This window comes from Bos javanicus, chromosome 22, assembly GCF_032452875.1.
Source record: "Bos javanicus breed banteng chromosome 22, ARS-OSU_banteng_1.0, whole genome shotgun sequence".
Classification (NCBI taxonomy): domain Eukaryota; kingdom Metazoa; phylum Chordata; class Mammalia; order Artiodactyla; family Bovidae; genus Bos; species Bos javanicus.
In genome coordinates this window covers 11816621-11843533 of record NC_083889.1, presented here as the reverse complement: position 1 = coordinate 11843533, position 26913 = coordinate 11816621, and the positions used below count along the sequence as shown (strand labels likewise).

At 46.7% G+C, this 26913-nt stretch overlaps 1 protein-coding gene across 5 annotated transcripts in view; it reads right to left on the bottom strand.

The window, feature by feature from the left end:
• Positions 1-1424: 1424 nt before the first annotated feature.
• Positions 1425-26913, bottom strand: part of XYLB (xylulokinase) — a 46056-nt gene continuing 20567 nt past the window's right edge. For 3 of the 5 annotated variants that reach the window (XM_061395948.1, XM_061395951.1, XM_061395952.1), the window contains 9 exons: positions 25624-25664; positions 24940-25055; positions 24013-24128; positions 23291-23364; positions 22516-22612; positions 17612-17670; positions 15313-15400; positions 12664-12758; positions 1425-7952 (listed from right to left, as the gene is read on the bottom strand). In XM_061395948.1, the coding sequence (XP_061251932.1) occupies positions 7875-7952; positions 12664-12758; positions 15313-15400; positions 17612-17670; positions 22516-22612; positions 23291-23364; positions 24013-24128; positions 24940-25055; positions 25624-25664 (764 nt within the window). In that variant the 3' untranslated portion in view covers positions 1425-7874. The other 2 variants (XM_061395949.1, XM_061395950.1) reach the window with 2 other exon arrangements.

The window sequence follows — 26913 nt, the reverse complement described above, 5'->3', positions numbered from 1 at the left end:
AAATAGCAGAAACCTTATTCAAACGAGATCTTATGTAAAAGTCCACTTTGTAGAAAGTGTATCAGTGAAGTTGAAATGAGGGTCCACCACCCCAAGTTTCCACAGCACTAAGAACACCTAGAGACCACACTTCGGAGTCACTTACAGATTATAGGATGCTATACTGATGGACTCGACAAGAAAAGCAACTGTCATTTCCTTGGAAGGGAAGATAAATCACTGCCTCCTTCCTGCTGGAAGGTAGCGGCCATGATCTGTGTGCCAACAATTAGACTGGCTGCTGCTTCTCTGCTACTCCACACCAGGTAGGGTATCACAATAAAGGCTCAGGGTGGTCTAAACAGCCAACACATCTGTGTCTTCCACCCTGGCATCTCTGGGAACTTCAAATTCATATAACCAAATGCCTATCTGACATCTCTATTGGGCAGCCTATCAGGTATCTAGAACTTGCCCTAACTAAAGCAGAGTTCCTCATTCCCCAATAAATCTACTCCTCCAGTTGTGCCTGTCTGAATCAATGGCATAACCAGCCAATCGTTCAAGTTGAAATTTTATGTAATTCTTGATTCCTCCCATAACTCAGTCCATCAGCAACCTAGTTTCAGAAACCCATCCACCATCAACCCACTTCTCTTCCCAATACACTATCACCGCCCAGTATCTCACTTGCGGACCACTGCAAGAACAGTGAACTAAAATCACGTCTTGTTACCTTCTTTCGTTCTTGCCTGGCTATATGTTCTGGACAGAAATTGAAATGATCTTTTCAAAATGGGACTCACTTCACATTCCTCCCTTGCTTCAAATCCTCCCATGGCTTCCTGTTATGATGGCTAACAAACTGGTATGTGAACAGCCCTACTTCCTCCATCATCTCATCATCAGCCAGACACACTGACCTACTTTCTGTTCCCAAGACACATTAAGGTGGTTTCTGCCTTAGACCCCACCCCCATCCCAAACTCCCCACTGGCAAGGCTGGAATCCTCTTCCCATGATTCTCTTGCAGAGCTGAAATCCATGGTGTTAGGCTCATAGGATTAGCCTCTGTCTCGACCACCATTTGCTCATGTGCCCACAGGCTGTTTGGGAAGGTGGTGCTGGGTATCTGAAATATCAGGCATGAGATGACGGGAAGTTGAAAGGCAAAAACCCAACAAATGTCCACTCTAAAACTTATGGCAGGGAATTCTGCCATTCAGGAATTCTGTGTGTTCAAACTACTCTTCCCGTTTTCTTCCTTCCTCAGTGATCAAGGTGGGAAACCAAGGGGTCAGGAAGAAACAGCTGAGCATGGCATCCTTCCATATCAAGTTAATGAGAGAAGACAGAAGACTATAACGTTATACTACTTGGTATCTGTATACTTATAACACATTCTATTGTGAAGCTTAAGTGCATTCAGTTGGCAAGATAAACTCTTAAAGGAAGCACAATTTTTGTAATTTTATTTAGAGACCTCTTTACTTAAACACAGAAGTAGCCCCAGCCTGTTTCAGCTCACGAAGGCCCTGATTATAGAGATATACCATAGGGGGTAATTATGAGAACTATGGGAAACATACATGAGTATACATTAGTGGGTAATTTAGGTACATTAAATTACCAGTACATTAATCAATTTATGGGGGCTAACATTAATTGGATGGGTGTATGGGGTTTTTTTGGCAATACAATTCTCCCCAAATATATCCATTTACTTCCAATCTGTCTCATGTGCCATCAACTTCAAAAGTTATTTCCCAGACATTTCAAAACTGTTTTTTCTTTCTTGTCCCCACAGTTCTTCTTCCCACCCTGTCTTAACTTAGTGGTGGCTACCTTGAGGTCAACTAAATTAATTGGCTTGGATGGTAATTAGGTAAAAAGGTAACTCTCCATAGCTCTTATAACAGATTAGATTATGCTATGCTAATAGAAGAAGCACAAGCTGGAATCAAGATTGCAGGGAGAAATATCAATAACCTCAGATATGCAGATGACACCACCCTTATGGCAGAAAGCGAAAAGGAACTAAAAAGCCTCTTGATGAAAGTGAAAGTGGAGAGTGAAAAAGTTGGCTTAAAGCTCAACATTCAGAAAACGAAGATGGTGGCATCTGGTCCATCACTTCATGGGAAATAGATGGGGAAACAGTGGAAACAGTGTCAGACTTTATTTTGGGGGGCTCCAAAATCACTGCAGATGGTGACCGCAGCCATGAAATTAAAAGACGCTTACTCCTTGGAAGGAAAGTTATGACCAATCTAGACAGCTTATTAAAAAGCAGAGACATTACTTTGCCAACAAAGGTCCGTCTAGTCAAGGCTATGGTTTTTCCAGTAGTCATGTATGGATGTGAGAGTTGGTCTGTGAAGAAAGCTGAGCGCCCAAGAATTGATGCTTTTTATAACTGTGGTGTTGGAGAAGACTCTTGAGAGTCCCTTGGACTGCAAGGAGATCCAACCAGTCCATTCTGAAGGAGATCAGCCCTGGGATTTCTTTGGAGGGAATGATGCTAAAGCTGAAACTCCAGTACTTTGGCCACCTCATGTGAAGAGTTGACTCATTGGAAAAGACTCTGATGCTGGGAGGGATTGGGGGTAGGAGGAGAAGGGGACAACAGATGAGATGGCTGGATGGCATCACCGACTGAATGGACCTGAGTTTGAGTGAACTCCGGGAGTTGGTGATGGACAGGGAGGCCTTGCACGCTGCGATTCATGGGGTCGCAAAGAGTCGGACATGACTGAGCGACTGAACTGAACTGAACTGATGCTAATAGAAAATCCCCAAACCCCAGTGGCTCAAAACAACAAAATTTATTTCTCACTCATACTGTAAGTCCAATGGGGGTCAAGAAGCAAGCTATACTCATTATAGTAACTTAGTGACATTGGCTAATGGAGGCTACATTTTGATACACGCTTCTACTATTGCAGAGAGAGAGAGAGCCTGGTAAATTACATTTAAGCTCTTAAAATTTCTACCAGATTCTGAGAAGATAGGGGCTAGGTTGGTGGCTGCATACCAACCTAGTCCCCAACCTTTTGAATCTTCCAAAATTCTCACAGAGTAACTACATGGAAGAAGAAAAGAAAGAACAGAAAATCCATGTACATTTACAATAAAACCAGGTGACAAGGTTTCCCCCAAAACACCAAAATACAAGCGAACCGAGATAACTACCAACAGCAATAAAAGCTTCATGGACTAGTCTCTGTGCAAGGGGAAGCTGAGGAATGGGGTGGAAAAGGTACCTGGGAAATGCAGAATCCCAAAATAGCTAAGAGATATTCACTGGAAAGCATTGACTCAGTAACTTAAGAACAGTAGGCGAAACCAGAAGGGGTTTTCCCCTTCAATTCAATAGTGAGTGAATCAAAGAGCCTCTGGTAAGAACAGAAAAAACTAGAATAGTCTGTCCTTGTGAACTCTTAAAACTGACAGGCCAAGCCTCCTTTTTAGGTCAGGCTCCTACAAGGTGGAGAAACCTCTGGAAGTGCTGGATAAGATGTTTTACTTCCAGTTATTTGCCCTTCGGAGCCATGACAAGAAAACTGGACAAAAGATAGGAGTCAACTATCTTTGGATTTTGTACCATCCTGAAATCTCTGTGAAAAGAGAAATAGTTGAAGTGAGGCTTACGATTGCCCCTGCTTTCTGCCTGGAGACACATTCCGGTCCACAGCGCAGGGAGTGCATTAAACAAGCAGAACCTGGCCGCTTTGCAGAGCTGGGATCAGAGAGAATGGTTGGAGATGGGGAAACTGAAGGAGCAGAGTGGAGAGAGGAGGGCCCTGCATTGAGAAAGCTGGAGGTCTGCAGACAAGTCTCCTCGGGGCTTTTGCTGAATTCAAGGTGTCACATCCTTAGAATCAAACTCCATGAGGGAAGCAAGCAAGCAAGCTGAAGAGCTCCAAGCCTGGCACAGAACACTTTTTATTTCTAACTGGTTAAAGTGGACAAGTCCTTACTCAACACCCAGGACACTGAGAGTGAAGACTCAGAGAGTCACTCCAAGGGCAGTGGGGCTGAACCAGCCCTAGAGTCAAGGCTACTGTAAATCCACACTACCAAGCCTTGCTGTGATCAAGCTGGTCTACAAGTAATTTAAATACCTACCAGACAACAGGTCAACCCCTTTTTAAAAGAATTCAACAAATCTGGCTTTGTACCATGAAAGAATTTACAATGCCCAACATTTAATTTTTAAAATTACTAAATATGAGAAGCAGCAGGAAAAGGTAACCATCAGGAGAAAAATCAGTCATTAGAAACAGACAGAAATAGCACAGATGATGTTACTATCAGTCAAGGAATTTTTAAAAAGCTATTATAAACATGCTGAAAGACATTTGGAAACAGGAACATCATGAAGAGAGAATGAAACACTTCAGAAATGGACTTTCGGGAGATAAAAGAAATACAGTGTCAGGGGACATATGTATGCCTATGGCTGATTCATGTTGATGTTTGGCAGAAACCAACACAATTCTGTAAAGCATTTATCCTTCAATTAAAAAACAAACAAAAAAGAAACATTGTCTTTTTTTATTGGGTAGAATTGACATTTTTTCCCTGTATTTTTAATTCATTTAACTGTTTTATTTTTATCAGTGTTACAGTATTATAAAGCTATATGTCACCTATCACTGTTTTAATTATATCCTATAGATTTCATTATCAATCTTTTTTCTCTCCATTAATTTTTCTTTTTAACACATTTCTATAAGTATTTTATACCCAGGTCTTGAACATTTTTAGTTTTTATTTTTGCCCCACTGTGCAACTTGCAAGATCTCATTTCCCCTACCAGGGATCGAACAGAGACAGTGAAAAGTGCCGAGTCCTAACCACTGGACCATCAGGAAATTCCCTCAATCACTTTTCTGGACACTCTGAAATTCTGCTTTATGTTTTCCCTTTGCCCCGGGTACTCTGACTTGCACATTTTACCTTTGCAACAGAGCTCTTTGAGGTTATAAATATATACATGTATAATTTTTTTTTAATTTATCTATTTATTTACTTATTTGGCTACACCAGGTCTTAGTGGAATTTAGTTCCCTGACAAAGGATCAAACCCAGGCCTTCTGCATTGGGAGAACAGAGTCTTAGCCACTGGACCACCAGGGAATTCCCATGACAGCTCTTTATACTGTCCTCTTTTTTTTTTAATTTAGTTGTTACTTCTACCTTGTCAAAACATGTACCATTTGATACTCTTCTCCCACCCCAATCCCCACTTTCACTTTGGTCTTAGATCTAAATCGATTCAGTGCTCACTAGCAATCCTTTTGCTGACGTTTCCCCAATGATCTCCTAATTGGATGAGGCTTGATTTAGTAGAATACTGAGGAGTTATGTGTACAATATTTCCTGAGCTCTTGCATGATTAAAACTTTTTAAAAAACATCCTTGATACTTACAGGGCAGTTTAGCTAGACACAAAACACTCGGTTCATATTTTTTCCCTGAGTTTCTTGAACATGTTGCTCCACTGCTACCTCGCTTTTTGATGCCAACCTGATCTTTCTGGAGACTTTTCTGGCCTTTTGGCCTATAGAAAATCCCCCTCACCTTCAAAGGATAATAGTTTGCTAGGAAGTATCTCAGCTGATCATTGAGTCAATTTTCCAAGTAACTAGACAGGCCTATTCAAGACACGAATTCAGATCTTGTTTCCAGGACTTCCTCTTTGGATAGTTTTAAATATTAACTCTGTTTCATTGTTTTATCTTTTGGCTTCAAGACTCCAATTTTGCCCGTGTTAATTTTTCCTTGCCTATCTTCTCTGTCATTTTCCTTCTGGGCCTTTCCAGCTCTTCACGTTGTTTTTGCTGTCTTAGCTTTCTTCATTCTTATCTTCTATATGATGTATAGTACTTGCAGTCATTCCTATTTTCATTTGGATATGTTGTAATTTAGTCTTCATCATCTAGGTTGATTTTATCTTTCTGTTCAAATTCTTTCCCAAGCTTGAGCCATTCTCTTTTCACGTTATCTGTTGTTCACATTTTTATTCTGAGTTTCTAGATTTCTGATCTGTGGTATTCTTTCATAGCCACAATTGTTTCTTATTTTTTGAAGTTCATGTTAGAGGGTTGGTATAATTTACCTTCTGTTGCTTTTTACGTGAAGTATTTCATTAACTTTAAAAGTTATGGTTCTCACTTTTCTTCTCATATTTGTATAATCAGCTCCTTTTTCTGTTTATGTTGATATCCCTGTAATAATGGGCAACTCTATGGGGGCAGGGGTAAAATGAGTGGATTGAGCGACTTTCTCTGTTTTTTGGTAGGAGACTCTTGTTTGTTGGTTGGTAATGGAATTTCTTTAATAAGTAATGTCCAAGTGGTGGTGAGGTGGGGGGAGAGTTCTTCTGAATCTTTGACCTGCTGTTGATGGGCTGTGATCTTCAGCTTCTTGCTTCCTTTTTTTGCCTTCATCCATGGAGCTTAGAAGGGTATCACTCCCTTTCCAGATGACTTCAGCTTTTTCAGATGTGATATCTCTTATCCTACTTAAACCTCTAAACTCCTTCCCTTGACTTCCCACTAGTCTCTGTTCTGATCCTCTAAGGTCTCAAACCTGTTGCAGCATTTGTGTCCTCTGGATGAGACCATGAGTAATTTGGTTTAACCCAAGTCCAACTTAGGTGCAGGCCTGTAGCAACAGAAAAATCTGGAGGATTTTTCAGGAGGCAGGTCACAGAGGACTTTCTACGTAGGCAATTTCAGCAAGGAATAAAAGGTTCTGAAGTAAAACAGGGAGGGATGGAGAGAAAGGAACTACTTTTAAGGGATTACTGAAGGAATAACCAAAGTTACTTGGTGACTGATCTGAGGTGGGAAAGCAGATATCTGAGTTCTAAGTTTGGGTTCCTGAATGAATGAATGGATAGATGGTGGTACCAATTCACTGAAACACAAACTCTGGACGAGGAGGTTTGGGGAAGGGCATGTGAAGATAAGTTGCTTCTGAAGTACCCCTGTGAGAATGCTGACCAACTCCAAAGAGAGTTCTGGCTGGAAACACAGAGCTGGGTATAACTAGTATTTAAGGAGCAGTTGAAGTCCAAGGCTAGATGAAGTCATCCAACAAGAGGGGACAGAATCGGAGGGAAGGAGGAATGAGAACAGAGATTTGGGGCCTAGCAATAATTAAAGGGTAGACAGGGCAGAAGGCTCAGTAAAGAAGAAAGAATGAATGATAAATAAGGAAAGTGGGTGGAGAAGAAAAAGTAACCCACTCCAGCATTCTTGCCTGGGAAATCCCACGGACAGAGGAGCCAGGTGGCTACATCCATGGCATCCAGAGTTGAACATGACTGAGCACACACGCACACAAGGAAAGCAGGAGAAAAGCTGGAGGCAATGGCTATCAGAAAGAAGACAAAAAGAAGAAGAATCACTGCAATGGACTAAGACATACAAAGTATGTTAAATGTATCATACTAAAAACCCAATTGCTTTCAGAGGATGCTTGGGGATCAACTTATCATCCTGAAAACTGGTGAATAAAGAGGAAAGAATCTATTTATTTTGCTTTGTCTTTCCCAATCTGCTGATTTAGGTCCTGAAAGGGGAAAAGTCACAATTTTTCTTGGATATATCCCAAGCTCAGTGTTATCTTGCCTCCTGGGATAAAGACAGGAAAAGAGAGATGCTTTCCTGCCCTGGGCACAACGGCATGGGGACACAAGCAGCCCATCTGGGTTCAGGAGGATGTGCTAAGATGGGCTTTAAGGTGGTCCTGGGCAGGGCTGGAGCACCGCAAGGAATCAGGTGGGGAAGCGGGGAGGGCAGAGCTGCCCAGAATAGGGAAGAGGATCCCAGCTTTCCAAGGTCACATCTCCAAGTGGGGCGGGGGGCCTGGGCCTGCAGAATTCACTCCAGAGGCCCCCGGGTCTGGCTCAGGATTCTCTGCTCAAGCATGGCATACCGCTGGAGGAGGGCCTCATAGACCTGGAGAGGTGGAAAGAGCAGTTTAGGATGGGGAAGGGAAGGTGCCACTTACATCTCTTTGCAAATTACAGTTTAAACTTTTCCATCCCGCTCACTGGCAATTTAACATTTTTGCTGGGCAGACAAAAGAGAAGTGTCAATTCGCGAAAGATGAAACGGTAGTAGTTCCCCAACCTGTAGTTTAAGATCTTTAAAAAATGGGAACTTGAGACAAGAAACCAATTTTTGTTCTTAAATCTACAAAACATTAAAAAATTCTGATGAAAGTGCCTGGAAATGACTGTCTCTTTGCACAGTTGGTAGAAGTTGGCGGTGCAACACTTTTGGAAATCACCTCAACTTTATTTACATTTGGATAAAGGGGCTCAAAAATGCCCATAGCTTTCGACCTGGTTATTCTACTCTGCAAAGCTCCCCTAAGGAAATAATCCTAAATGTAGGGTGCTAGGTACACCAAGGGTCTTCTCAGACACCACTAAACATTCAGACTCATAAGACTACTATGGGTTACACCCTGACCCTCAATAGAATGTACTGGAGAAACGTGAGCGCTGGCACGGTGGCTGAAGGGGCCCATGAACAGTCTGTACAGGTGTCCAGGGAAGGGTCTCTTTGCCTCCCTGCCTTCTTCCCTCCCTACCCTCCAGGTCACAGCTCAGATGCAAGGAGATGAAATCCACATCTTACAGGTGCACTAGCCTCATTTCCCACAGAAGTATCTCTCCCAACACCTCCATGGGCAAGAGACGTGCCTGTAAGAGGTCACAGCACTCAGGCAGCCCTAAGTCTGACTTACCCTTAGGTATCTGTGTTTTCCCACTTATGATGCAATTTCCTCATTCAAGGCCATACGGCCATAAGCAATGTTGCCTAGTAACACTGTTGACATTCCATTTTTATTAAGTCTCAAAGGAAACAGAGCTGGAACATTAACCAAAGGTCAAATTCTCATGCAGAATAGGGAGAGGTTTTGTTAATCCTTTACCCACATAGGGTTAATTATAATAATCAAAAAAACTAGAAGCAACTGCTCTTAAGACATGGAAAATGCTTGAGAAATGTGGTTCATCAGCCAGTCAGAATATTATGTAGTCATTAAAAATAACATGTAGGCACATTTTTCAGAATATAAATACTTGGTTGTATTTATTGGTTGTAAAAATCTATAGAATTTTAAAAGTGGGATAAATCTGAAAGAATGCTTTAACACACAATCAGGCAAACTGTGACTTGGGGGAATATTTCTTGATGAAAATGAGGCATAAAATGGAAAGTGAAGAGACCTTGCAATATAGAATGTGCTACGCTAAGTCACTTCAGTCGTGTCCGACCCTGTGCGACCCCATAGACGACAGCCCACCAGGCTCCCCTGTCCCTGGGATTCTCCAGGCAAGAACACTGGAGTGGGCTGCCATTTCCTTCTCCAATGCATGAAAGTGAAAAGTGAAAGTGAAGTCGCTCAGTCGTGCCCGACTCTTATCGACCCCATGGACTGCAGCCTACTAGGCTCCTCTGTCCATGGGATTTTCCAAGCAAGAGTACTGGAGTTGGGTGCCGTTGCCTTCTCCGAATATAGAATGTAGAGATTTGTAAAATTAAAATCTGTCAATAGAATAATAGTTGCAGATATTCAAACAATAAAGACTGTGGCTAAAAGAGCTAAAAGAAAAAAAACTAAAATGGACTACAAAATTATGTATATAGTGTGCTGTATAATAAAATAAAACCCAAACCAAAAAACCAACAAGGGAAAAGTGGCCAGAAAGAAACACAAGTCCACATTCTTCCTCTTCATTCCTTTTATCTAAAGCTCTTTTCGCCTGTAGCTTGCACAAGTGTAAGCCTTGCGGTTCAGGTCAGTGAGTGTTACAGATAAGACATCACAGACCAGCAACACTGAAGACCAGGGATCCATATTTCCATGGGACTCACATATACCACCAGGAGGTCATGCCAATCTCAATTGGCTTAATTGGCCCCTAAGCCAAGGACTTTAGCAACTGATTATGCAACAGGGCCTCTGCCCATGAACTCAATGGGGAAGTAAGGGGGCCTTTGATCTCCTCTCCAAGGAGGAAATTGGAACATTCAGCTGAGCCTACAGAGAAAATACTGTTCCTGTCTCAAGTTTCCACTTGAGCATACAGGTGCATCATAGAAGGCAAACAGAGGATGCTGCCCGGCTCTCAAGGTTGTTTACAATCCAGTCCTCAAATAAGTCACTTGTGCCAACAATCACAGGCTGTCACTGCTTGCCACCTAGTGCTGAGAAGGATTCTGAGGTTGCACTTGGGTTTAAAGAGTTCCACGAGCTTTTAGCGACCGGTCATAAGCAAGCCAGGGAGAGTGGCAGGACACACGCTGAGTATTCGCCACCTGTCAGGAGGCAGTCGCAGCCGTTTGTTACCCTAAAGCTTTCCCCAGCTACGTTCTTCCTTGCTGGCCTCCTTCTAGAGAGGATAAAAGAGCAGCCAGACTCTACCCCAGGCTGACCGTATAACCAAGGGGTCATCTGCTGGAGGAGTTGCGGGGAACAGAGTGGTAGGTTTCTCCCTGATAAGCAAGAGTGTGTGAGGAGGCCCTCTCTGCCCAAAGGCATGCTCTGATTCCTGCCTGTGAATACAGCTGTGGGCGTCAGGATGTTAGAAGCAGCTGCACACATCCCTGGTCATGTGGCGTATACCTAGCACAGCACTATCCGATACGGTAGCCACAAGCTACATGCGGTCCTGAGCGCTTGAAATGTGGCTGCTGCTGCTAGCAGAAAATACATACCAGATTTCAAAGCTCATCCACACACACACACAAAAATATCACACGAGCAACTTTTCTTATCAATTACATGTTGAAATGACAGTATTTTGGACATTTTGAATTAAATATATTAGTCACTTTTTTTTTTAATGAGAATACCAGAGAATTTAAACGACATACGTGGCCTTCATGATGTTCCCTTTGTCCACTGATGACCTGGAGAACGTCAAAGAGCCTGACCCCGAGCCCTGACACTGCTGAACCACTGAGCCAATACTAGCAACACCACCGACCTCCTGTTGTACAATAAACCCATGCTAGGCAAGGGTTCTTTTTAAGCCTCACAATGAGTAGGTTAAAAGCAGGCTGGACAGAGTTCCCCCGTTCCCAGACGAAGAAACACAAGTTTGCAGATGAGGAGGAGGCAGGTAAAGGTCATGTGAAGGTCACATGGAGAGGGAGAGTCACGATAAGAATCAGAACTCAAAGGCCCTTTATCTCAAGGCAGGCTCTTTTCGACTGCACTGAACTGCCTTTTAAACAGGACACACAACAGAAAGTAACGGAAGCCTGGGCAGACCCCTGTGGGCGGGTTATCTAGTCACCTGGAAAGCAGGAGCTTCTGCTCCCAAGACAGGCGGGGAGACAGTTCTCCAGGGTGTCTCTACACATCTTGTGACAGCTTTTGTTCCTGACTATCTCTTCAAGGGTATCTGTATAGCAAAAACCCTGGGAAGATGGAGAGAGGGGAAACTGGTGTGCCGATCACGATCAGAAAGATAATGATTCCTTTGAGGGCCAAGGCTGGACCGGTTTGTTGGCAGCTCGTTTATGATGCTGGGGGATTCCTAAGCTTGGGGTCCCCTCAGCTGGGTCACAGACACAGTGAGAGCACACTATCCACGTGGGTCCACTCCACTCCGCCCCACGGCTCTTCAAGGCCAAGGAACACCGATACAAACGTGGAGCCTACACTGCCCGCGGTACTGACAGTAATAAAGCCGTCTGTTTGGGTCGCCCCTGCTCCTGGGCTCCAAGAACCTTCTGCAAACTGGAAACGTGGTGCAAACTGTCCAGACTGCCTCTCGCTACAATTGCGTAACACTCGAAAGAGTCATCCCAGCTTCAGAACTTCTGTAGGACTGGCCGAGGGCTCCACTGAGATGGCACTGCAGCAGCTCCTCTCCCACCTGGGCCCAGCCCTGCCTCTTTGCCCTTGCACAGATGCAGATTCCAAGAGTGCCCCCTCATAAATCTCCTACATGTGAAAGTGTCAGTTGCTCAGTTGTGTCCGACTCTTCGAGACCCCATCTGTAGCCCGCCACGCTCCTCTGTTGATGGAATTCTCCAGGCAAGAATACTGGAGTGGGTAGCCATTCCCTTCTCCAGGGGATCTTCCCAACCCAGGGATCGAACCCAGGTCTCCTGCATTGCAGGCAGATTGTTTACTGTCTGAGCCACCAGGGAAGCCCATAAATCTCCTGCTTCCTCATCAACAACTCAGGGTCTGCTTTCCAGGGTAGCAACTTGTAGCAAGTGGGGTCTGTGTTCCCCAACTGAGGAACCACACAGTTGTCTTGGATCCAGACTTCAGATCTGAGCGGTAGAAGCCCAGCATGTCTTATGCTTAAGTGACAGAAATCTTTCAGCGGCTTCTGTAATCCTGTGAATTAGAAACAAGCACCCACTCCAAGGCATCAGAGCAAGGAAGATGTGCCCAGTGAGCCATCTCATCCCTGGGGCTACAAGATTAGAGGTATCTCTGAATCTCAGAGACAACCTGCTTCCTTTGCTCTGTTTTTTTGACAATTAAAAAAAAAAAAAAGTAGATTTCCTCTTCAGTTGAGCACATCAACTGTAATGGAGGTGACAAAGAAAATACTTACCTTTTGGAAATAAGAACCTAGTGGGTTTTTCACAATGCAAGTGCCACAGATATATTTGGATGGTCTCTTACCTGAGACGCTCCTGGGGTTGGGGTCGCAACTAATCTGGGATTTGGGGCTAACTTCACAATCTCTGCGAAGGGCATGTCTGTTCCAGCTGCAAGGCCTAGAAGGGACAGCTCATTTTGTGTCAGTGCATATTGCAAACGAAGGCGTTACCCGGAAATAGCATTTTTATCTCTGGAGTGAGAATATGTTCTAAAACTGGATTATGGTGACAGTTGTACAACTTAATAAAGTGTTTTGTTTTTTTTCTTTTCCTTTATATTGGCTGTGCTGAGTCTTTGTTGCAGCACACGGGCGTCTCTTGTTGCAGAGTGCAGGCTCAGTTGCTCCGAGGCCTGCAGGATTTTAGTTTCCCTATCAGGGATCAAAACCATGTCCCCTGCATTGGACAGGTGGATTCTTAACCACTGGACCACCAGCAAGTCCCACTACTTAGTAAAGTTACTAAAACACACTGAATTGTATAGTCAAGCATGGGTGATTTTTTATATATTATACAATTGTACCTCCATAAAACCATCTTAAAAAGGGGGAGAAAGAGAGGAAAAGTTTCACAAGCAGCCCTCCTTCTCAGCAGGGCCTAGTTTGTCTGAAGTGCATGTTAGGAGGCAGCTAACCTCTGACCTCTGACAGAGGGGAGGGTCTGCCTGCCTCCCCTTCCTCACGTGACTCCACTCTCCCCATGGCTCACTGCATTGCAGTCACCCCAGCTTCACTCAATTCCTTCTTCCCAGAGCCTTTTCACTGGATGGAATGTTCCCTCCTCTCTTTTCAAAGAAGCGGCCTCTAAGAATATCCCTGCCACCCCTCAGCATCTTCCGCTTTCCTCAGGGCGTGTCACACTGCTACCACAGATTCAAGGTCTCTCCCTTCCTGAGGTGGAAGCTCTGAGAGGCCAGGACTTGGTCTCCACTGGAGCCCTGGTGTCTAGCACTCTGCCGGCATCCAGGAGGCGCTCAGTAAATGCTCACCAAGCAAAGGAGAGATGGGGCTGGAAAGAGGGAAGGCGGCTGGAGGTGGGCAAGGAACAATGAGGAATTTCCAAGCAAATTAAGGAGCAGTATCAGACTGAAGGGAAACTCAAGACCACCAAGAGGGAAGGAGGGCCCACTAAAGACTCGAGGCCTTCCCTCGGAAAGCTGGACTACCCCAGTCCAGAGCTGTGTGGATGAGGGGCCAGGGGATGGCGGGGTGGCCCCCGAGAGACTTCTCCAAAGACTGTGGTCCCCCTCCACTCACAGCCTGGCTTTGTGTGACTGGTTTTTGTCCCTAGACATAGCTGGAGAGAATGGACGTGGACATAAAGTGGAAACTGGTATTCTAGGACTCAGCTCAGGTTTTCGTTTTAGATGGCAGCACAGGGCAGGATCCGTAGATAATCTCTGGCAACTAAACAGGCGCAGAAGGGAATTCCCTGGCTGTCCACTGGTTAGTACTCGGCACTCTCATTGCCAGGGCCTGGTTCAATCCCTGGTCAGGGAACTAAGGTCCCACAAGCCAAGCAGTGCAGGAAAGAAGAAAAAAGGTGGTACAGAAAAATAAGAAAGAAAAACAGTGCAGAATAGTAGTGGAGGCCCCAAAGAGCAGTGCCTTTCCTGTTTTGGCAGGAGTATAAAGTGAACCCCTCTGAAGGCTGGAAGCTTATGGAATGGAGTTTTCAAAGTTCTGAGAAAAACATTTCAAAGTCCTTTGTCCAGCCAAGGTAGCATTCTTTGGGAGGGTGGACATGTAAGCCCTCAGAAAAGTATCACCTACTGAATTTTTTTCTTAAAAATGTATTCAAGCTGTATATTCTAACAAAACTAGCATAGAAATGAAGAAGGAAAAAGAAACTGAAGGGAGTCACCAAAGAAAAAAAAGAAAAGAAAGACAAAGTCAAAGGTAAGTGTAGATAAAAAGTCAACAGGATGTAAAGTTTGATTAAAAACAAGAGTCTAGAAATAAATTGCCCAATGATCTTTATACGGAGGTGGCACCATGTGGGATGAGGCAGACAGGGGTGAGGGAAGGGAATGAAAGACTAAGAGTTTATTAAGAGAAGGCTACGCTCCCTGATTAATTCTCAATGTTCAAAGAAAAAAATACAAGGTTAAATAGGTGTGTTAAGAAGTTAAGGATAAATGTGCGAAGAATGGAACCGCCAGAGGGAAAGGACACAGCCCTTGAGGTACATGGGTGGGCAACCTGAGCAGGCAGGGGACGTGGCAAACGGACCACATGGGTGAAACAACATCCCTGTGGGCCTTTGCTGCTCCCCTAGTTTCTGCAATGCCTCCATCAGAGCCACGCTCCCCCCATGGAGCTGTCCAGGGTCCTGGACTTCTTGGCTCTGAAGCATTCACCTTTGTGTCCATTTCCTGCTCTCGTTGAAAAGACAGCTCTGGACGTTATCCACCCCTCCTACCTACCCGCTGTCCAGACTCAGCCCGAATGCCCTCAACCAATGTCTGAGCAGGCTTCATTTAGTTAGGACTGTGCCTCTCTTTTCCAGTTTAAGTAAACAATAAAGCCACAAAGGGTTTGGGAGGGGAGAAAAGTGAAGCCCACCATGTTCCTAAAGACTGGGAACATCCCAATCTCCCCTTTCCACTGTCCTCAGCCCAGCCAGTGCCCCAACCACTTCCAGAGGTGTCTGCCCCTATCCATCCACCTACCATGGAAAGCTCGGTAAGCAGAGCCCACACAGGCTGAGTTGGCGGTGTCTATGACGTACACGGGGGCACCAAACACATCTGCAAGCACCTGGAAAGGACAGAGGTTCTTACTGTGGTGAGTCGTTCCTCAGAGGGAATGTGGACACAGACCTGAATTTCCCAGGCTCTCTTTTCTCATGTCTTCTGATACCTTCGATTCCACCTCTACTGCCTTAAAGGAAGTACATTTGACCATGCCACCCTGGTGATCCTAGGGCTCAGGGTGACCTGGGAGAAGTCCTCATTGGAGGGCCACAGATCTCCAGGTTGTCCCTGCACTGTTCGACCATTTTATCAAAGACAAGGAGGAAGTTTTAGACTGAATGCTTAGCAAACAGCCAAGGTGGAGACGGCTTGGGCTCTGACTATTACTAACAAGCTCAGACAAACCCAAACTAACAAGAGCAGGTCTTACAGGGATAAACATAAGGCTTTCCATGTAGGTCCCCCAAATAAATTATATTAGTTTAGAATAGAGGGCCTGTACTAAGAGGAGCTCACGTGGAAAAGACTCAAGGTTCTTAGTTGATGAGAGATATTGGGGATGTGCTTCCCTAGTGGCTCAGCAGTAAAAAAAAAAAAAAAAAGAAAAAGAAAGAAAGAAAAAAAAAATTCCCCCTGCAATGAAGGAGACATGGGTTTGATCTGTGGGTCAGGAAGATCTCCTGGAGAAGGAAATGGCAACCCACTCCAATACTCTTGCCATAGGAAATTCTATGGACAGAAGAGCCTGGCAGCCTACAGTCCATGGGGTCACAAAAGGGTCGGACACGACTTGGCAACTAAATGACAGAATTGTTGATGTCCCAACAGATCCCCTTACTGGGCTGGTGTGCACCCTTACCTACACGTCCTGAGAATTGGCTAACAGTTCATGACTGCCTCTCAAAAGAATTGCTCTTGGTTGCACATGCTCAAAAATGCAGAGAGTGAGACTGAACAGAAAGACTTAGATGCAGATTCTCTGGTCATTGAACACATCCAGGTGAACAAAGCCCCCAAGATGGGATGCAGGACTTACAGATCTCACGGTCAGATCAACCGGTACATAAGCTCTCCTTGCCACACTGAGACAATCCTTACTGAAAAAGAACAGATTGCTCCTAAACCAGAAGAGGAGGTTTCACAAAAGAAAAAGAGATTCCAGAAGAAATGGAAGAAACAAAATCTTATGGCCCTGGAATAAATGCCGCAAAAAATAAATGCAAGTAAAAGTGGAAAAAAAAAAAAAAAAGAATTGCTCTTGGAGCTCCCCTGGCAGTCCAGTGGTCAAGAGTCTGTGCCTCGCAATGCAGGGAGTGCAGGTGTAATCCCTGGTCAGGGAACAAGGATCCCACATGCCGCAGGGCACAGTCAAAAAATAAATAAATTTTTTGAAAATTGCTCTTGGCTGAACAGAGGCTCCCTCTCCCGGGAGATCATTCTCACCTCTTCCCATGGTAGCTAGTTGCCCCCTTACTCCAAGGTGGAGCCAAGCCTGCAGCATAGCTCAGGTACCTCATCTCCACCTGGCATGGAGCTGAAGCTGACTCTAGCCAGAACCACATCCTTGCTTATCCTTCTTCCCTTGCCCTGCCTGCTTCCCTCACTCCCTTCTCCTGGGAGCACTCTCCCAACAAATCACTTCTAGAAGAGTTCCCATTTCAGGCTCTGCTTCTAGAGAACCTTACCTAAGGCAAGTATGTTACACGTCAACAGTTGACACACTTACTCAAACAGCTAAGGCAGCCTCAGGCTTATCTAAAACTGCTCAGTGTCCCAGTAAGACACTGACAGACCCACAATGTGACGGCCTGGTTGTCAGATGTTTGCAGGTTGATTCCACTTTGGGTCATATATTTCTAACACAATGAAGGACCAGAAAGACAGTGACAAAGTCTGGCGACTGTTTAACAAGAGGAATGGCTGGGAGAATCAGAGACGTTTAAATTGGAAGGGGGAAACCTTGAGGAAGACAAGAACACTGGCCTTAGATGTCAAAAGATCTGCTGTGAAAGACAGGCACTTTCTGTGTGACTCCAGAGGCCGATGCTGGGATCAGAGAGTGGAGCTGGACAGGGCAATGGATTTCACTGAGTGTAAGATTGAACCTGTTCTCCATGTGAGCCGTAAAGAGCTGGCTTCCTGGGACAGAATGAGCTGTAAGTTCCCCATCTCTGCCGAAGTGGGAACAGAGGCAGTGTTAACTGCTGAGTCCCTTGCTCTTAGAAGTATTAGACATGGAAGAGGCCCCAGTGCAGAGCTTGCTACCAGCACTTACCTGTAGGATGGCTCTGTTGTGAGATGCTCCTCCAGTGGCCAAAATCTTTGTCTTGGGCACTGCAAGGAAAAACAAAAAACAAAACAAAAAAATGGCCGTGACAATTTCCCCAAGGCAGAAAGGGCTGTTGTTCAGAGTTCTTCTACCACAAAAGCCTAGTGTCGGGTCAATGCCTCTTGCTTGTCACACGGGGCTTGGGGGGAGATCTGAGGCTGGCTCTGTCCACGTGGACTTGTGAGGCCACTGCCTCACCCACCTCTTGGGGATGCAACTCAAGAGGGCACACCGGACGGTTCTAAGGTCCTGGCAATGTTGCGCTTCTTTTTTTTTTTTTTTTTGATGTCATTTGTTTCAGAGTACAAGGACAGAGGTTTTTTGTGTTTTTTTTTTAACTTTTCAAAAGTATTTATTTATTTACGTTTGGCTGTGCTAGGTCTTTGCTGCTGCGCGGGCTTTTCTCTAGTTGCAGTGCGAGGGCTTCTCGTTGCGGTGGCTTCACTTGTGTGGAGCGTGGGCTGTAGGGCCTGCAGGCTTCAGTGGTTGTGGTGTACGGGCTCAGCAGTTGACCAGGAATCGAACCCATGTCTCTTGCATTGCCAGGTGGATTCTTTACCACTGAGCCACCAGGGAAGCCTCGGTGTTGTGTTTCTTAACCAGAGTGCTCAATGAACAGGTGTTTGATTTTTTTACTCTGTTTTTACAGTTAGCCGTATGAAGCATATATTCTGCTGCATGCAAGATATTTTCCACAATGAAAAATAATAAACTGCCATCTAGTAAAAGACATATAGTTCCACTTCAGGTTAAAATGGAGATGACCAAGAAAGAACATGCTTTGTACTGTAACAATGAGAAACCGCTGAAGCAAAAAATATATATATTTATTTAATGCTAACAAAAAGTGGTAAACGCAGGGAATTCTCCAGTGGACCAGTGGTCAGGACTTGGCAATTTTACTGATAAGGGCCTGAGTTCAATCCCTGGTCGGGAACTAAGATCCCACAAGCCATGTGGCATGCCCCACTCCCCCACAAATAAGTTGTAAATGGAAAGAAGTGTAAATAAATTCTGAAATGAGATGAGCCCTTAAATGCTGACTTGCCATACCTGTAGTACAAGATAGGTGGCATAGTGACCCTCCAGAGGCATATAAACAACCAGAAGAGAGAACCCGCCAGGCATTAGGTGGTGTTGGTATGAAAAAGGTGTCCCAGAGGCAGAGCTAGTCCTCAGTATCCCCACGCCTCCCCCACGGGCCGTCTAAGTGGTGATGTGGAAGCTGGAGCAGGGCGGGAAAACAGAGGGAGCGCTCTGTAATCTCATAGTGCTTACATCCCTATACTCCTGTGTCACAGGACTCTTTTACAATAAAAAGGCATTTATTTATTATGCAGGTATTTGAAAACAAATGTTATAAGCCCCTCTCAGCCTCCCCCATCTTCGCCCTCGGCCACGAAGAGAGTGCCCGGGCTGGGAAGAGGGGAAGGGATGACAGCCAGCTAAGAAAACAATTCAGGACACACAGGTAGATGTTCCCGTGTGATTCCATGTTGGAAAATCAACCCATACTCCATTCACAACTGCAAGAGGAGTCAGCTGGGCGCGATGTAAAGCACCACGAAGGCTCTGACAGAGTTTGGGTTTGTATGTACCCTTTGCAGGTAAAACGGGAACAGGACTCTGGCTTTATAAAAATAAGCTCATAAAGGGGACTGAAAGAAAGTGCTTCCAGACTGCACGAGTGGTTAGGGAAACGAGATGGGATTATAGGTGGTTTTCTCTCCTTTATTTTCAAAACTTGCTATTATAAGGCTGCTTTTTTTAAAAAAAAGTTTTTGGCTGCACCACACGAGATGTGGGGCCCTAGCTCCCCAACCAAGTTTCAAACTCGTGCCCTCCACACTGGAAGCACAGTCTGAACCACTGGACCGCCAGGGAAGTCCCTAAGGCTTTGTTGCTCTTATAAGTCAACCTAAACATAACGAAATATACGTGGAAACGTAAGCTGAAAAGGAACCATGGCGTTGGCCCCGCCCAGCTGGGCACATATGTGTCCTGGTGTCTAAATATCAAGACAGGGATCATTCCTTGAAGGAAGCAGATGTAACCCAGTAGTTAAGAATCTAGAGTCTAGAACCAGAGTGGCTTGGTTCAGAAGGTCTGCCAGCCTGGAACAAGTGACACAACACCTTGAGCCTTGGTTTCCTACTTTGGGAAGCAGGAGTGATATCCACCCCAGAGATATTGCTGTTAATAAAGATAAAAGTGCTTAGGAACCGGGCTGGGCACACAGTAGACACTCGGTACATACTGACACCTGCTATTATCATGATCACCAGTCTTACTTCAGACATCTTTTTATTCTTCTTAGACATTATTAAAATGAGATTATGACTGTTCAATACAGAAATGAGAGGGACCTCCCTGGTGGTCCAGTGGTTAGGACCCAGCACTTTCACTGCCAGGACCTGGGTTCAATTCCTGGTCTGGGAACTAAGATCCTGCAAGCTGCTCAGCTGGGAACATGATGCCTGCAGTCCGTGCAGCCCTTGTGCCCTTTTAGGTTTAAGCGTGTCCATTCATGTGATCTTGTTTTGAGAGGAGCTCAGAAGAGCTGGAAGGACAGGTTTGATTCACCCTGTTAAGCTTGCTAAGAGGATAAGTAACTTTACGCTGTTTGCACAAGAATTGCTTCAGAGGCTGGGAATGCTGACATGATTGCACTAGTCCCCTGGAGCCCAGGAAGGTCTCTCCACTCTCACTGCCTCTCCCTACATACTGGGCCAGTGGGGACAGCCCCCCAAAGTGCCCCCTGCTGACGACCAAAGAACCCTTCCGGCCAGTCACTCATGTCCACCTCAGCTCTGGCCCTGTCCTGCTCACCTGGGCTCACTTCTCAGGGAGCTTAGAAGCCTGTGGAGACCCTTGGGGAAATTTCTTTTTACACTTTTGGTGGAAGAATGGAGAAGAGTGGGACTGTTTATAAAAGTTCAGTTCAGTTCAGTCACTCAGTCGTGTCCAACTCTTTGTGACCCCGTGGACTGCAGCACACCAGGCCTCCCTGTCCATCGCCAACTCCTGGAGTTTACTCACACTCATGTCCATTGAGTTGATGATACCATCCAACCATCTATCCTCTGTCATCCCCTTCTCCTCCTGTCCTCAATCTTTCCCAGCATCAGGGTCTTTTCCAATGAGTCAGTTCTTTGCATCAGGTGGCCAAAGTATTAGAGTTTCAGCTTCAGCATCAGTCCTTCCAATGAATATTCAGGACTGATCTCCTTTAGAATGGACTGGTTGGATCTCCTTGCAGTCCAAGGGACTCTCAAGAGTCTTCTCCAACACCATGGTCCCATGGCTAAGACTCTACGCTTCCAATCCAGAGGGCTCAGGCTCCTTCCCTGGTCAGGGAACTAGGATTCCACATGCTGAAATGAAGATCCTGCATGCTGCAGCTAAGACCTGGTGCAGCCAAATAAATAAATCTTTAAAAATGAAAAAAAAAAAATGTTGTTGAGCTGTATACATCCTAACAAATGCACATGTGCACCATATGCTGACAGCCTGACGTGTTTTCAACTGAAGACACTTGTATAACCTATGAAACAGAGTCTCACCAGCACCCCAGAGGCACCATGGCCCCCCGGAAGGTAACTACCAACCAGCCAGACTTCCAACGACAGCAGACACTTTCGTCTGCTTTTGAACCCGCTGTACACGGAATCTGTCACACACTTTTGGGTTGGTTTCTTCTGCTCAGCGTTTTCATTTGTGAGACGCATCCATTTTGCTGTGCTTGGTTGAGGCTGGTTTACTTTCATTTCTGCGTAGGATCATGTCATCTGAACACCCCACGAGGTATTTATCCTACCTTCAACAGACACTGGGTTGTTTACAGCAGGGGTGTCAAGCACAGGGCCCTGGGGAGTGGCCTTCTGCACGGCTTTAGTGAACACGTGTCCACATCTCTGTCCTGCATCGCCGGGAAGCGAGGTTGCCAGGTGGGTTCGTACGCGGCTTTTGTAGCTGCTGCCAACGGGTTTCCAAAAAGGTTTACCTAGTGCCTACCTTTAAAGTGTCCTTTTTACCTGATAGGTTCAAAGACATAAAATACACGCTCCACAGGACTTGGATTGTCGGTAGAAGTATCATGAGACCCTCAAGCTGAGAGGATTCCAGGGGTTTCGACCTTCTGTTGACCACAGCTGCTGCCCAGAGGGATAAATACCTCTCGGAAACCTGGACTCTGTGGTCGGCTGGTCCGACATCCTTCAGACTCCCCCAGACCATTCCGGCAACATCAGTAGGGGCACTCACTGACCTCCTAAAGCTGCCCATCCATCGCTCAGTTCTTAGAAGTCCCTTCCTCCCGTGGGTCTGCCCCGGCCCTGGTTCTGCCCTCTCCATTGCAGGTCTCTCGGTGGTTCTACATCCCCTCTCTTCCCTGTTCAAGCTGAAATGCCCAGAGCTGTGCCCCACGGGCAGGGGTGTGCCCAGAAGGTGAAGGTTCAGTGATGGCCCCACCCAGACCTTTGCCACCCGCACTGCCTGTGTCCTCAGGATCCCGAGCTTAGGACATTTTGTCTGCAGGATGGGGCTGAGGGTTATAGACAGATCTCTCAAATCCTACAGTTCCTGGCCAGGAGATGAGGCTACTGGTGCCAGAGCAGAGAGGCAGGAACAACCCACCTCCTACTCTATGCCTGCCCACAGGAACAGTCCACCTCATCCCCCAACCAGGTCCAGGCTCTATTTCCCTCCTGCAAAAACAAGGACCCCGTGATGGAGCCTTAAGAGTGTCCACGAGGCCTGGTCTGAAGGCAGAAAGGGTCTCAAGCACCTCAGTGTGTGAGCAGGACCCCTGGGCCCCACTCCAGAACACAGCCCCCTGGCAGCTCACTTACTGACTCGATAGCCCAGTGCCTCAGCATGAATCTTCTTGGCCATGAACTGTCCCTCGATCAGTGCTCGAATTTCTACATCCTGGGGGAATGCCGAGACCTGTCTCCAGGAGAAAGTGGACAGAGTGAAGAGCTCTCATTGTCCACTCACTCAGTGTGTGCGTGTGTGTGTGTGTGTATGCGTGTGTGTGTGTGTGTGGTGTTTTTAAACAATAGCCCAGATCTGATGCTCATGACAGACCTCCACTGGAGCTCACCCATAGTGGTGTTCTTGAACCACTGACTTTGCCTGTCAAACACACACACACACACACACACACGCACACGTGCACTCATGGCCTCACTCACCCCAAAGTGGACTTGGGGAGTCAGAGCATGGGAGAGCTCAGGCTCAGTCTGTATGGGATTAATCTCCGGCTTATGGGATTAGCAGATACAAACTACTGTACATAAAATAGATAAGTAACAAGGATTTACTGTAAAGCACAGGGAATCATAGTCAATATCACGTAATAACCTATAAAATATATACAGGTTACATATTTTTTCAGAATATAATTTGAAGAAAAACTGAATCGCTGTGCTGCACATCTGAAACTAACACAATATTACAAATCAACTACACCTCAAATCAAAATTTTTTTTCAAGTATTTGTTTTATCACTGGCTGATTAAATGAATGAGGTCCCTAAAGCTAGCATAATTTCATAGGTATTTTGAAAAATTTAATAGTCAAAAATGGAGTCAACATAGCTCAACTGACAAATAACATACATACCTCATGGTTTTCTGCAGTAAACCTATGGCGCCCAATAATTTCTGGGGTGATTTCCATGACATCAAAATAAAAACCTGAAACAAGACCAGGAAAAGATTAGCTATCAATGTTCAAAAATAAAAGATCAGCTTCTCAACAGCTTTGGAAAAAAGCAGGGTGAAATGACCCTACATCCCTGTTCCCTGGGCCTCCCATTCCCTGGAGGAGACTGTGAATATTCTAAGGTCCTTCTCTCCAGCAAGACAGAGGGAAACTGGAAAGGCCTAGGCTAGCTCCTCATGGAGACAGTTCTTCCTACACTCACCTGGTAGCCCAAGCCAGGGGGCAGCTGGCTGTCCAACTAACCCTACCTAAAATGCCAGCACAGGTTTGACCCAGGGAGGCATGTTCCCTCCCTGCTCAGATGGCCTGCCCCAGGGCGGGGCACTTTTCCTAACAGGACCTGGCGTCTGGGGCAGAAAGCTGCATGTGGGGATGCACCGGGGCAGAGCAGACACTGTGGCTGCCACCTCTGATGCTGTCACCAGGAGCTTCCAGGGCACAGAAGATGCAGCTCTGGCCTGGTCTGCCGCTCCCCGCCTCACTCAGATCGGGGGGGTCCCACATGAGTTTTAGGGCCCATAGAGCAGAAGTGGAGACAGTCAGGGCTCCCCTTGGCTCCTCCCCGGCCCTGTCCTGCTCCCCCGGCAGCTGTTCCCTCACAGGCCCGCTCAGCAGCCTACCCAGGTTTCCGCCGTTCCCCATCTCCGTGGACTGCAGCGCCTTGGAGAACTCGCTCCAGGAACCAGAAGCAGACTCATCGCGGATCTTCTCTCTCATCAGGGAGCCGTTTTTAAAGCTGCAGAAGTGCACACACAACCCTGAGGGAGGTGCTAGGTGCGTTCTGAGTGGATCCACGGGCTTTGGGGAAGAGTCCCAGGTAGAGGGGCTGCAGGTCAGGCTGGACCCCACCCCAGCCAGTGCACAGCAAGGACCTGAGGTTCCGCCTCATGTAGCAAGCCCGGTACACCTCCCCAGGAGTCACCAGAAAATGCACTTGTCCTGGGGGCTCTGTCTACAGAGGAGGCTGCCACGGAAGAGTCCCAGGGAGAGAGAGAGCTGTGGTTTCGGCACATCGTACCCTCTGGACAATGGGCAGAACTGGCCAGATTTACTAGACTGATATATTCTCCAGTGGTTCCTGGAGCTTAAAAGCTAAAAACCTTCTCTTGGTAGCTTCCAGCAGGTCGCCAAATGCCTGTTTGGAAGATGCAGAACAAACCCCTTTCATGAGAACTGTCAGGAGGCAGGATGCCCTTACTGCCATTGGTTGAAGGTCCACCATGTGCCAGATACGTCGTTAACATCACTATGAAGTAAACCTCTTGATCCTCCCACTTTATGGGCAAAGTGTGGCTAAGATATGCTCTGGGGTCTACCTCAGGCCACACGCAATACAGGTGTTGGGGATGGAATTTGTACCTGGGCTTGGGAGAGACTTCAGGTCCTGGGCGCTTCCCCCCACCGCACCCCCACACCAACTCTGCTCTCAGCAAGACCCAGTGAGTCCCTGGGGTCTCAGGTGCCCCCAGAGCCTGCTCAGTGGAATGCCCCAGGGGCTCCACACGGTGCCAGCCCTGCCCGCACCTCCTCCCCCACACCCAGCCTACCACAGGAGTGCCATGTAGTGCTGGGGGTCAACCGGGTTGCAGAAGATGTGGCCTTCCAGGGCAGGCGTGGGCTCCTGGAGCCAGAGGAACAGCGTGTCGCTGGTGCCCAGGCTGACCTGGAGAGAGACAGGCAGAAGTGAGGCGGCTCCATCTCTGGCACTCCAGCAGAGCCGCCCTGACCCCCTCCTCGCTTCACTGTCCAGGCTGCAGATCCTTGGATTAAATGCCATTTCTTCAGCGAAACCTCTGCTGACCCTCCCACACCAAAATCCAAAGTCAGCTCCCCGGGTTCGAGCTAGCATGAATTCCATGGGCTGTTTTTCTAGAACTTACTACAACCACCTCTAAGTCATGGATCAGGTGATGACTGGTTTCCCACTAGAAGCAGAAGGGTCTGGGTTATGTCTTTATCGCCTGGAGGGCTCACAGTCCTCTGGCCCGAGGTCTGACCCTTCTGCCTGTGCTCACTGTCAAGGCAGGCAGCGGACTTGTCTACTCAGCACAGGCAACTGACCTCCTAAGAGAGGAGCTGTGGGCAGGTCCTGGGGCCTGGGTCTCCCTCTCCCCTCCCTCAGCTGCCTTTTGACCCTGGATGCCCCACTGATAGGATGCTGCTGACACCCAGTACCCTCGTCCCCTGGGGCAGGAACTGACCCCGCCTCTGGGAGGGAGAGGTCACCTTACCGCAATGTCACCTTCCTCCAGCCTCATGCCTGCCAGCGAAGCTGAGAACGGGAGGGGAGCCTGTGGTTAGCTGGAGGTAGCAAGGGAGCCACTTAGCAGACCAGTCAGCTCCCTCAGATGGAGTGAAGCCCGCACCTCCAAACCCCAGCCTACAAGCTGAGAGGGAGGCAGGAGCAGGGTGGGATGAGGGCCAAGGACGCCCCAAAGGCCAGGAGGTGAGACTTGGACCATACAGAAGGCTGAGCACCGAAGAACTGATGCTTTTGCACTGTGGTGTTGAAGAAAAGTCCCTTAGAGAGCAAAGAGATCAAACCAGTCAATCCTACAAGAAATCAACCCTGAATACTCATTAGAAGGGCTGATGCTGAAGCTGAAGCTCCAATACTTAGGTCACGCGATACAAAGAACTAACTCACTGAGAAAGACCCTGAAGCTGGGAAAGACTGAAGGCAGAAGAAGGGGGCAACAGAGAATGAGATGGTTGGATGGTATCACAGATTCAACGGACATGAACATGGGCAAACTCCAGGAGATAGGGAGGGGCAGGGAGGCCTGGTGTGCCGCAGTCCATGGGCTCACAAAGAGTCAGACTGAGGGACCAAATAACAGCAACCAAGGCCAGAAGTTGGGGTTTATGTGCTCCAGGCCTCTGATTGGGCTCAGAAGCTGCATCTACAGGGATCCACAGTCCCCACCCTCTGTTAGGACACACAAGGCGAGGCCTGAGTATGGGGCTGTCCCCGACCTCAGCTGGGAAGGAAAGGGGCAAGATTATGTTGACTGTTCCCTTTGACATGAGGCCCATGGCAGCTTGTTTATCTGCCTTGCTCACTGATACACCAGGTGTCAGAGCTCTGGACTCAGGAATCCCACCTCTAAGCCTGCAGGGACAAGGGACAGGACAATGTCTGCACTGTCTAAATACTAAAAGCCATTCCTACCTCACCTTCCACTTCCATCCGAGGGAGACTGGTGAACTGAATGCCAGAGCAGTGGAACCCGAGACAACCACATACGAAGTTCACAAAAACACTGCCTTGGTTGATTAAAATGTGTTATTTATGGGCACAGAAAAAGAAAGTTAGAAGGACTAGTCCTCAAAATTTTAATTGTGGTTATCTCTGGATTAAGGGACCGTGGATGATTTTTTTACATTCTTCCCTTGGTTTGTCAGTACTTAAAATCTGTTCCTGCAATGAAGAGGTATCCCTGGTATATAAGAAAAAAGCGTTAAGACTAACACATTATTTGAGGTGGCAGGAGAGTGAAGGTCAGACTTAGGGAGGGACT